Source organism: Vicia villosa, linkage group LG1 (genome assembly GCF_029867415.1).
Source record: "Vicia villosa cultivar HV-30 ecotype Madison, WI linkage group LG1, Vvil1.0, whole genome shotgun sequence".
In the NCBI taxonomy this organism is placed as follows: domain Eukaryota; kingdom Viridiplantae; phylum Streptophyta; class Magnoliopsida; order Fabales; family Fabaceae; genus Vicia; species Vicia villosa.
Window position 1 is genome coordinate 71,220,686 of NC_081180.1, and position 12,908 is coordinate 71,233,593.

At 33.3% G+C, this 12,908-nt stretch overlaps 2 protein-coding genes across 2 annotated transcripts; one reads left to right on the plus strand and one right to left on the minus strand.

Moving 5' to 3' along the window:
- Positions 1-8,964: 8,964 nt before the first annotated feature.
- LOC131645213 (chitinase 1-like) lies at positions 8,965-9,798 on the minus strand. Its single transcript, XM_058915892.1, has one exon. The coding sequence runs from the start codon at positions 9,796-9,798 to the stop codon at positions 8,965-8,967; it is 834 nt and encodes a 277-aa protein (XP_058771875.1).
- Positions 9,799-12,152: 2,354 nt separating this feature from the next.
- LOC131645222 (uncharacterized) lies at positions 12,153-12,908 on the plus strand. Its single transcript, XM_058915901.1, has one exon. It carries the CDS (start codon positions 12,153-12,155, stop codon positions 12,906-12,908), a length of 756 nt encoding a protein of 251 aa, XP_058771884.1.

A 12,908-nucleotide genomic window follows, 5' to 3' on the forward strand; every position in this document is an offset into this window, starting at 1 on the left:
TAATTTTAATCTTAAAATAAGATAAAATTATGTCAAAAATGGATAATATAGATGTGGGCTTTGTCTTGGTCGTGGGAGGCCCATAGTAACATGGCAAAGATGTTTGGACCATAAAAACTTGGCATCTTTTGGAAAAAAAACATTTTTGAGCAATGTTGATTTCATGCATTTTCCCAAAATTTAGCCAACTTCAACAAGGTGTAAATCCTTCAATTTTTGTCATATGAAGGAGATCTTGCACTTTTTGGAAACCTCAAAGAGTCCTCTAACCAATGTCTTTGGTCTCATGTCAAAATGATTTTTGGTTCTCCTTGTGTGTCCATTTGAAAAAAGTGTCTTTTTGTTGACTTTGAAAATGACCTGTAATGTCTTTGGCCATATTTTTCAAATGGTGAATGCTATGACCATGGGATCAATTGCATTTGAAAGATAATTGAATTTCCTTCAAAATGAGCTTTGGTTGACATTTTTTGGATGAAGGATGAGAGAGTTATGATCAGTCAAAGTTGAGTTGACTTTTCAGGCAAAAACCCTAATTTTGAATCTTAGGGTTTTGTTGATTTTTGATCTTTCCTTGATGAATTGTGATCATCCAATGATCAAATGTTGAATCCTTTGACAAAATATGGACTTTGACAAAAAATTTCATTTTTGACTGTCAGTTGACTTTTTTGGTCAAACGGGTCGTCTGTTGACTGTTTGAGCTGCTGACGGTGCGTCTGAGTGAATTGAAGTTTGAAAATTTGTATGATGGTACTTTGAGATGTATGGATGTATATGAAATCCATTTGAGCTCTCAAAACTTGTTGCTCCTGTTAAAACAAGAAAAACCCTGATTAGGGACTGTCTGTATAGGAGGCAGTTAAGCGTACCTGATTTTTGTGCAGTGCTGAGTTTCTGCTAATCGCGTGATATTCAGAAGACTTCTAACACAAAAATCTTGGAAATTTGAATTGTGAATGATTGATTTGATTGATTGTACAAATCACTGAGAATTGTACTGTCTGCAGTTTGTCTGTCAACCGACTGTTCGTGTACTGAAGCAGCAGTTAAAGTGAAAGATCAACTGTCAAAGTTAATTTTCTTTTTTGTTGTTATTTTTGTTTTTGTTTGGTGTGAAGCATGAAAATTTATTTACATGACTTGTTAGAAAACAGAAACATAATAAATAACTGATATTTACAGTATGCGGGCAAAATTACCGATAATAACCTGAAAATTATTTAATGCACAGAAATAGAAATATTTGACTGGCAGAAAACACACAAAATATTATCTTAGTAATTAAGCAATATTATGACAAATAGTACAACATTTAATACTGACAGCATAAATATTACATACTATTGAACAGTACGACGAATAGACGGTACGTTTTTAAAAAAATAAGAAACACGGCAAACTTTAAAAATGACGGTTGATGAACCATGCTATGATCAATAACATGTAGATGATTGGGAGCATAACCATTGCAGGTCCACACTCCTCAGGACTGTGCAGGCAGAAGAAAGTCATGATCACCGTAGCAATGGTGATGACTGTAAGAAACAGTGTCTCTATCCATTTTGCCATTCTTGTTAGGGAAGAAGAAATGATGGATTATGAGGTAGGAATTTGAAAGATGATTTAGAATTTGATGTGAGATTTGTGAAAAGAATGAGAGGTATTTATAGAATGGAAAGATGATAGAGACGTTGGGGAATGATGTGATTCCGTACAAAAGGAAAATTTGAGTGGAAGTGAGATTTGAAAGAAAGTGTAAGGTATTGTTGGAAAAAGAGAGATGGAGAATAAAGTTGAGATTTGAATTTGAAAGGAGAGATTTGAAAAGATTTTTGAAAATAATGGAATATAGTACAAAAGTTAGTGGGAAACCAAAAACAATTGTTACCAGTACAGTGTGAGTTTCCTGCTTTTGCGCCTGCAAAAAGATTTAACCCTGCATGAACTGTGTTAGTACTATTTATCTGTAAAATAAATAAATAGTATTTGTGGTGTAATGAACAGCATTTGGCGTTTGCGTAAGAATAAATTCCACTGTTAGCCAAGTTACTGTGTAAGAGAAATTCTGAAATTTAAGCACTTCATATGTTTAGGATATTTGAAATAAAAATCCATGTTTATATGAAACTCTTAATTTTCAGATTGAAGTTTTCTTAAAAAAGATGCGGGCAAATTTTGGGGTATAACAAAAGCAAACAATAGAAAACAATTAAGTGAATCCTAAACTTTTAAGGTAACCCCTCTTTTATAAGAAAATTCCCCAGCAGAGTCGCCAGTTCTGTAATACGGTGAACTGACTTTTTTTTATCGAAATGTCGCGGTAAGCAAGAGTCGCCACCGACTTTTATTTTATCCAAATATTAGAAAGCCTAAAAGAATAGAAAAAAAACCTTTTTAAAGAAAACTGAGTTCGGGGGGTAATTATGCAAAGGGAAGGTGTAAGGCACCCTTTGCATCCAAGGTTTTCCATGGGCTCTTAATTGCTCTGCTCTTTGATTTCAGAAATGTAGAAGAAGTGAATATGGACTTTAGCTCGTAAATGAGCGTAGCCATTTTGAAGGTTTAGCCATTTTGAAGGTTTATGAGAAAGAATATGAAAATGCTTTTAGCCAGAGCAGGGCAATTAGGGGCAATTACCTTAATAATGTAGAAAATCAGTTCTTTTAGCCTTTCAGGGTGAAAGGGTCTATCCATGCCATAAGAGGGCAGGAAGCCTTTCATTTGGAGGTTGAAGGGTCATCGCAGTGTCGTTCGCCATAAGACTGTCCCATGCCATAGAGAGGCAGGTAGTCTAAGGGAAGGACCGGAATAGCCTTTTCGTAGGCAGCCAGAGGATACCTCAGCCTTTTCGTAGGCAACTTCCGAGGGTCGAGGTCATATTGGCGTATCGAAAGCAGCATCATTACTTCCGAGGGTCGAGGTCATATTGGCGTATCGAAAGCAGCATCATTTAGGGACTTATGACCTTTATATGTATCGAGACAGCATGACTGAGGTATCCTCGTATTCGAGGGACATGGCTATTCTGCAAAAAAAACACAAGGAAACAGGCAACAGGCAACAAGGCAACAAAGAGGTTACCCCAAAAGCGTGCGTGGGTGCAACAATCACGTGATTATATTCAATTATATTATCTTGTAAATTTAAAATGATTCTAATTCAATTCAGAGTTGCACTCCCTAAAATTACTAACCACAGCAACTAATATTAGCAATTAAAGTAACAATAACGGGGAAGGGAAATTGCAACCAGCGGAGGAGAGGGGAATTGAAACCAGCGGGATAAAATAAAGCAAGTAAGTCTAAACAAGTAATAATTTAGATTAGGGTTTAGGGTTACCGATATTCGATGCTTTGACAATTGGCAAACCCTGAGAATTGGAAAAAGGAGAAATAAACAGAAAGAAACCCTGAGAATTGGAAAAAGGAGAAATAAACAGAAAGTAGTGAGTGTATGACTAATTCAATGGCAGAAACAAAATAAAATATTTAAAATAAGTATGAAGTAGGACTTAGCTTTTGATTTGATCTGATATGGTTTGGTTTGCACTCGGAGGTAGCCTCGGGGTTAACCCTGAAAAATGGACAAAAATAAATAAAAGACATGAGTGCAAAAGAGTCCATTGACTTTCGAGGTTTTAGCCCTATTATCAATTTTGTAATGCAAATAATTATTTAAAGGAAAATAAAATCAGAACTTATCTTCGTAAAAGGCGTGGCGCGTGATCGGAAGGTATCTGAAAATAACCCTGAAAAGAAATGCACAAAGAAAAGATTTTTCAGTGTATGGCAAATTCTCGCAAACCCTAATTAAGACACAAGTTAACCATGGCTAACGGAATAAAACCTTAAATTGATTGAATCAGCAAAAATATGTTTTTGATTAATTTAATCAGCTAATAAAAATATTAACTTATTCAAATAATTAAACAAATATTATCAAAATAAGTTATTATGATTGTTTTTAGAAAAAAAACAAGATTAATAAGAAAATAAAAACAATTAAAAATAACAAACAATTAAATAGAAACGTAGTATTGAATGAATAAAAATAAAAGAAAAATTAAAAAAATTTAGCGTTTGGTCCTTTAGATCTGGAATTAGCGAAAAAAGATGGAGGATGAGCTTGCAAATGTCCACGATAGTGATAAACAGCTCGAATGTACCTCGCAATAAACAAAAAAATGGGAGTATGGATAGAGGAATAAATATGATAAAAACAATATACTAACAATTTTAATCAAATGATATCTAAGAAAATATGAAATCCTAAATAGAATATTCACAATTAACTAAAATATTTTTTTTTGGTATTTTTAGTAACCATTAAAACAATCAACAATCAAGTGGGCTAGAAAAGTAAACCAATATGGAAATACATAAGAGGGCGTTGGGCTCAGACATGCTTATGAGGCCCAATGTTATCTATTGAAAACTAAGCAAAGGGGAAGTATACGAATAGCATATATGTGTGTATAGCAACAAGAATAGATATGGGCTTCTGAAATTAAACAAACCCAATAACCATCAAAATGAGCCCCAACTGTAGAGACCCATCCGCCCCATTTTACCAAACTTCTTCATGTTTATTTTCCAACACTCATTCACTCTGTTGTTACTTATATTCTCTGATAACCAATGCTACAGAATGAACAATAAAGCAAAGTGACACCCTCTCCTTACTCACTCTCACGAACAGTACACACATTCACCTCTGTGAATTAAACAACAAAACTAGCACTCCTAAACATCATCAAACCAATATTAAGTGAGATATAAAAAGTGGAAATAAACTTACAGATATTCAAGATTTGACAAAAGCGGTGTTTGCGATTTGGTGGTGGTGTTCGATCCGCAATGCTGTTCGGGAAGGGTGTTCGCGAAGCAGGACGGTTGTTGCGCTCTCTAAATCGATGCCGTAGATGAAGTGTGTTGATAGCTGAGTTTTGATCGATGTTGTTGCGTGGACGAAGATGTTCGTCGCTGGCTCAGATCTGATGAAGTTCTCCGGCGGCGGGGAATCGGCTGAGAGAGTCGGCGTGGCTGAAGCGGCGGTTTCACAGTGTTGATTCTGATTTACATTTTGCAGGTCGCGTGCGGTGCTGTTGTTGGCGGAGGGCGGTTCTTTCACGTTCCTCTTTTTGTTTCGATTCGCTCGTCAAACTTCAAGTGAACGCCGTTATTGTTGCTGTTCATTGATGTTGTATGTGTCACAAAGAGTCGATACGAGCCGTGACATTATTATAGGTTCGGTTGCCGCGTATGAATGATTGGAGGCGGATGGTGAAACAGTGGATCTCGCGGCGGAGTATGGAAGTCTCCCTCTTCTCTGCTTTTTCTGGCTTTGTTGTGAAAGCTGATTATTGAGATTGGTTTTTTGATGGTGTTGATTTGGTTGGAGAAGGTTTATGAAGTCTTGCCATTGATTTATTAGAAAAGTGCACTCTGTAGGTTAGAATTTGGGCAAGATTATTGTACTGGGTAGGTATATACAGCCATATATGTAAGAATGTGTGTGGATTTATTTGGCTTGAAAAGGGGTTTGGTTAGTGATAATGATCAAGGTTTAAACCATATGGTTTACAACAGTATGAACAAAGGGGAAAAACAGTATCGTATGCATTGTGAATGGTCATAGTATGCATTGGTGTTGGAAGCGTAGCATGAGAGAGTGGAAACCGAGGGTTGACCAATAAGGGTTGGACAAAGTTGGAAATTTTTGTACGTGAGAAAGGTTCCCTCCATAAGGGTTTATTGTTAGCCTATTTATAACAAAAACTTTAGGTTTTTCTAATGTCCTATTTGGGCTTTACATAAAAATAGATAATGAACCTTGAAAATTCTTTTTGGCATTTGCACCTCACCTAAAAAAATATAACAAAACTAGATAATATGAGTTAGTAATACTATCTTTTTAAAATTCAATTCAAATCGAATAAAAGAATAAAATTTTAAATTTTAAAAAGATTAGAAAAATAGGCATAAATCATTATTAACTGAATAAAAATGCGCATGATGAACACATATACTTTTTGAATGAATGCAAAGATATGTTAATGTCTTAATGGAAATGTGCGCATGAATGCAAAGTTTCAGTCAGTAGAAGTAAAATCAGGAGGGTAAATTTTGGGGTATGACACCTTTCAAACATGTCTTGCCAATGACGTCGCAATACAAGCTTGAGATTATGCACTAAGATGTGTGTGGTCCATTTGAATTAAAATCACAAGGAGGTAATTGCTATTTCTTAACCTTCATAGATGAATTCACTAGGAATTTGTGGATTTACTTGTTGGAAAGTTTTCAGCAATTTTAAGAAATTTAAATTGCTGATTAAAAAACAAGCTGGAAACACCATAAGAGATTGAGAACTGATGATGGGGGTGAGTATACCTCAGGTAGTTTGCTCGCTTTTGTGACATGGAAGGGATTGAGCATGAAGTGATAACACCCTACACATCCAAGCAAAATGGAATTGCTGAAAGGAAGAATAAAAACATCTTGAATATGGCTAGGAGTATGCTAAAAGCAAAGCACATGCCTAAGAGCTTTTGGGGAGAAGCGTCTTCAACTACACTGTACATCATCAACATATGTTAACAAAGAAAATGAATAACAAAACTCCTCATGAAGCTTGGTCAGGATTGAAGCCAAATGTTGGTCATCTCAAAATCTTTTGCTCAATTTGCTTTAGACATATTCCTGAACAATTTAGAAGAATGTTGGATGATATAAGCCAAGCTATGGTCTTAGTTAGATATCATTCAACAAGTGCTTACAAGTTGTTCTCACCTAATGAAAACAAGATAGTGATCAGTAGAGATGTGGAGTTTGATGAAAACAAAGGTTGGAATTGGCTAAAAATTCCAGAAAATACAGTGCAAAAATGTGAAATTTCAAGCCACGTCAGAACTACTTTGCATGATGAGGATCAAGTTACACCAGCTGAGTCTGAACAAACTCAATGAGTGAGAAGATCAAGTAGAACTAGAGCTCTATCGGTCAGGCTGAACGACTATGAGAGATTTATTGATCAAGCAATCAGAAAAAATAATGAAATAATTAAAGAAGCATGATGGCTGGGGCAGAACCAATCAATCTCGTGCAGGCTGTGCAGGATGAAAATTGGAAAGTTGCGGTGGTTGAGGAACACAAGGCCATTGAGAAGAACCATACATGAGAGCTGGTTGAGAACTCATGCAAGAAAGCAATTAATGTAAGATGGGTTTACAAGTTGAAGAATGAATTTGAAAAAGAAGTGGTTGATAGCACATTGTATAAGCAGATTATTGGATCTTTGAGGTATCTCTCTAACCTAAGACCTAACATTTGACATATTGTAGAATTGGTGAGTAGATTCATGGAAGAACCAAAGCTATGTCATCTACTTGCAGTAAAAAGAATTTTAAGATGCATAAAGACACATCATATCATCGTGTGCTAATGCCTCATTAGACAACCATAATTGGAGCACGGATATGTAGTTATTCAAGCTCAAATTAGAGTGGTCATCAATCAAAGATGATAGGAAAAGCACACCTGGCTATACCTGTTAAGGGAAAAAACTAGTAAGGCATGTTGATAGTGCAATTAAAGGAAAAGGCTCCCAAATCAAGGGGTTGGGTCCTACAAATTGGGTCTGCAAGGGAGCTTAGAAGTATGACAAAGGAATCATAGGTTTAGTTGTCAACGAGAGGAAGTCGGCTTAACTGGGACAAAACGTCGACTTGAGTTTTGTCGACCATGAAGGAGGATTGAAACTTAGAAGATTTTGTGATGGGGTTTGTGTAAAGGGTTAGCATCGAAATAAAGATTCAAGCGGGCTAATTTGAAATTTAAACTCCAGCGGTTAGCAAAGATTTGGCTCTCAAAATAAGCGCCAGAGACATGGGGGCAGTTGCGTAGGATCGTGCAGCCAGTTGTTTGGCTTATAGGTGGTTTCTAAGTAGTTACGAAACTTGTAGCAATTATTTTATTGTATTATAAATAGGAGATCCCACTAAGGGCTCCGGGGTGTTCATTTGTACTAAAATCACTTGAAAAACTTCATGATCCCAGCGCGAGGAAAAAAGAGTTTCAAGAGTGCTAATGTACGTGAATCACCATTTTTTACTTCAATGCAATTTCCATATTTATCAGTCGTTCCTCTTGAACATTTCGTTTTACTTTCATTTACGTTTGAACTATCTTTGTGCTTCGTTATATACGTTGTCGACTGTGGTTCCGTTACGATAATGGAATTCACCATAGATGCATTCGTAGTGTATCTTTTTTGAATGTTATCACTTAACTTTCTATTGGTCACGAGTTACCTTTAGTTTATCTATTGTGGAAAATTTGGCTTACTTAAACTCTTAAGAGGAACTGTTTTTCTCTTCGAGTCAAGCTTCTGTTAAATTGAGCAAGCCACACCTTAATTACATTAGCACGTGTCTTAGAATCAACTAGTCGATTCTGCAGATAATTCTTAGTTTAAAGGCTTTGAGAGGATTAACGGTTGTTTACAATTTCTACATTAAACACTACCAAAATAATGAACTAAAAGACATTGAAACAGTCGGCGATTTCTTGCATGCATAACGTATGCTAATTGTTTAGAACACTTTATTTTCGTGTTTTCTATTATGACTTATGTGTGTTACTTCATCTTTTATAAATAATGAACTAAAAGGCACCGAAATAGCCGGTGTAAAGAAATGGTGAATTGAGTAACGTTACAAGGTAAAGAAAGGAAAACATACATAAATTTGATTCTTATTATTCAAAGCATTACATATAATTATACAACAAAAGTAGTTCTGCACTTGCAACAAAATGGTAAAAAAAAACAAATAAGAAAACAATGCAATACACAAGCACACTTACACTCATACAATATCAAAACAAGCACACTCACACACATACAATATTAAAACAAGCACACAATTCACATGTCTTATTTGGAACATTCATCATAGGTTAATCAGAGATCATGTAGATATTTCTCTATAGAGAATGTGTCGGGACCATCGATAGAGTCCAAAAAGTTCCAAAGAAAAATACCCGGAAGTAATTTGTGTTTGACGAGGTATTTGATGCCCTTGTCAAGTATAGGGTCAACAGGAATGCCAATTCCTGCTAGGACTTTAGCAGGATTGTAATCAATTACCAGTTTTTTATAGAGATCTACAACTTCTTCCTTTGTAGAGAATTTCTGATTGTAGAACTGGTAATCAACCAAATCAATATTGTGTTTGTTGTCCAAATACAATTTCAGATAGTAGGGTTCCACGAGTTTCGTTGGAGCAATGGACACAACATGGATAGATAAATTTCTATCATTTTTGAGTTGTTTTATAACTTCCCCAATACAAAAGGAGAATTCATCTTCACTGGAATTGATGACATCATAATGAATATCAATACCGTCGATTGTGTTTCTGTAGCTACGGTCGTCGTTATACAGACGAATGATTTTTTTGATGGAGTCTACAGCGTTGAATATCCATCTATCTTTTTTAGCTGGATTGAATGGAAATTCAGGGCCAACACCTCCAATGCTGATAACCACCCTCACTTCTGGATGATTTTCTTTCAACTTTTTCACCAATTCAATACTTTCACGATCTACTTTCCAAGTAGGGGTGAAATATCCGTCGCCTTTTCCATGTTTATCGTAGTGCTCGATGGCAAAGCTCAGAATGAAGTCGATTTGTCTGAACCTGCGGTCGAAATGGGGTTCATCTCTTGGTATATGATGTATGTATTGACGCAAAATGGTTAGCTCTTCTTTTCCATTGCTACTATCGGAAGACATTGTCACAATTGAAATGATCACTTGTTGATGTCCTTTTATAAGCCCAAGTACCAAACTAATACAAGGTGTTCACACAATGGTTGTTAGGGAGAAAATTAAATTATAAGGTAAATTCTACAACAATTTTTTTAATGCTAAGGATTATAAGTATTATTGGATAAGTTTCAACTAAATTAAAATATTGGATTATACGTGTGCAATTACTTATGTAGGAATAACTCAACATATGTTAATTAAATATAATAAGTGTTCTTTCATTTGATGTTTTTACTATGTCCACATTAATTATGTTCACATTATGGTTGTTAGGGGAATTAAACATTTTAATAATTTTAAAATTATTATTGATTTATAAATATGAAAAACATATTTATACTACCTGTGTCCTCTATGTGACTTTTGGCTGTCAGTGCCTTTTTTTCGTTTATTAATATATTATATTTTCTTTTTTAAAAAAAATCATAATAATATATAAACTAAATTAAGACTCGCGCGATGCGCGAAATTGAAATGAATTATTTAATTAATATGAGATTAAATAGATTTTGACTTTTGTCTAGTGTACCAAAATTTATAATAAGATGATGATATTTTTTTACAGAAAAAAATACAATTTTTAGTGAAAAAAACAAGTTTGAATTTCGAAAATATAAGATAAGACAACAAAATTAAAACAAAAAAAAAGTAAAATAAGTGTATAACATTTATGTAGATTTTTATTGCTTCATTTTTCACTTATCAAGAATGTATTTTCATCATTATATGAATTAAATATATTTCACATTCGAACGGTCAGACAATATGTAACCAATTATCACGATTCACATTATATCTAAGATAAAACTCTCTATTTAACAAAGTCTTGTTGAATTAGTTTTTATGAGTTGGATGATGAAATATGTATTTAAATAAATCCAAGAATATTATTTGTTTGTGTTTAACTATCATTATCTCATTAATTTTTAATGTATATAATTGATTTAGTTCAACTGAATTGTCTTTTTATATATTAGTCATTTTTAATTTACTAATATATTATAGGATATTTATATGTAAGTTTGTTGTGAAATTATTGTTTGGTTTAATATGAAAAAGTTTCATTTTTTTATATAACTATAATGATAATTTAATTATATTTTAAAAAGAATGTGAGACATTTTTTTATTAATTTGAAAATTATAATTCAAACTTTAAAGTATTAATAAACCATTTTATATTAAATAATGTTATACTCTTTTTTTAACTATGATTTTAAAACTCTTTTTGTAAGAAATTATTTTATATATAATTTTTATGGGCTAAACCGTTCTATAATGTATATTTAGATTCGAAAAAACAGTGGATAGACCCAAAAAAATTAATGATTAGTACATGAAAAAAATAGGAAAATGATTTTAAGGATATATATATATATATATATATATATATATATATATATATATATATATATATATATATATATATATATATATATATATATATATATATATATATATATATATTTATGAATGGAAGGTTATAGATTATGCTAACATGAATATTAAAAGGTTTTGAAAATTTTGAAGAATGGCACATCGGATTTTAATGGATGTCGCATATGAAAGAAGATGAATTGTCAATATATTAGTTTCTCTTAATAGGAGGTTGACTATGTTCACAACAATTTGTATAATATAAATTAAAGGCTCGTCGAGACCACAACGTTTTGGATTTATTCCTAAGTGCAGACCTGTCCTTTTTCTTAATGTAGTTGATTGAATAAGGCTTCCCTGCTTTGCTTCTTCTTTATTCATTTGTAAATTTCGACTTTTTAAATTAGGTAAAAACGATTCTATTTTTATCTGAGTCTACGGAGATGAATCGCTCTTTAAGATAAAATCTCCGGTTTTCTTTGTGGCTAAAAATGTATACAATTGATTTAATTGAATTGAATTGTTTTTTTCATATTAATTATTTAAATTTATTATTATATTGTAGGACATTTATATGTAAATTGGCTGAGAAGTTATTGTTCAATTTTATAATCGAAGTTTCATTTTTTTTTTTACATATATAACTACAATTATAATTGAATTATATTTTAGAAAGAATGTGAGACTTTTTTTCTGTCTATTTGAAAATTATAAATCAAATTTAAAAGTACTAATCAATCATTTTATTTTAAATAATATACTACTATTTTTTTATTATGATTTTAAAACTTTTTTCGTAAAAAGATATTTTATTTATAGTTTTTATAGAGTAAAATATTAAATAATGTATTTTAGGTTTGAAAAAAAAGTGGACAGACATAAAAATAAATAATAATTGAGCAGGTCAAGCAACATTCTGAAGAATTAATTAAGTGGCAAGAAATGGAATTTAACATGCTAAAACAACGGGCAAAAATTGATTGGTTTCGCTTAAGTGATGACCACAACAAACATTTTCATGCATCCATAAAGGCGAGGCAGCAAGTCAAGAATTGGAAAAATGTTCAAAAAACTGATGGTACTCATATGAGCAACCAACATAATTTAGAAAAAGAAGTGATGGAATTCTACAATAAATTGATGGGGAATGCTTCCAATGAACTGGAAGGAATTGACACACATGCGATGCGAGATGGAGCCCAGTTGAATGTAGAGCAGCGAGAAAGTCTTATTGTGCCTGTTACAGAGGGGGAAATTTTTGCAGCTCTTAAAGGGATTGATCATGATAAGTCACCGGGTAGTGATGATTATGGGACGTATTTTTTTAATAAAGCTTGGCGCGTTATAAGAACTAATGTAGTTAGAGTTGTACAAGATTTCTTCACCAATAATAGAATATACAAGGCTGCTAATTGTTTGATTGTTACACTGATACCTAAACACAATGGGGTGAAGGGAATTAAGGATTATAGGCATATTGCCTGGTGCAGCACTCTATACAAAATCATATCCAATGTGTTAGCTAATAGGATGACGAACGTTTTGGATTCGATTGTGGGGAAAAATCAGGTTGCGTTCGTGAAGGGTCAACAAATCTTTCTCACTTATGAACTGATCAAGGGTTATGATAGAAAAGAGGGTACTCCAAGATGCTTGATGCAAATGGATATCCAAAAGGCATACGATATGGTAGATTAG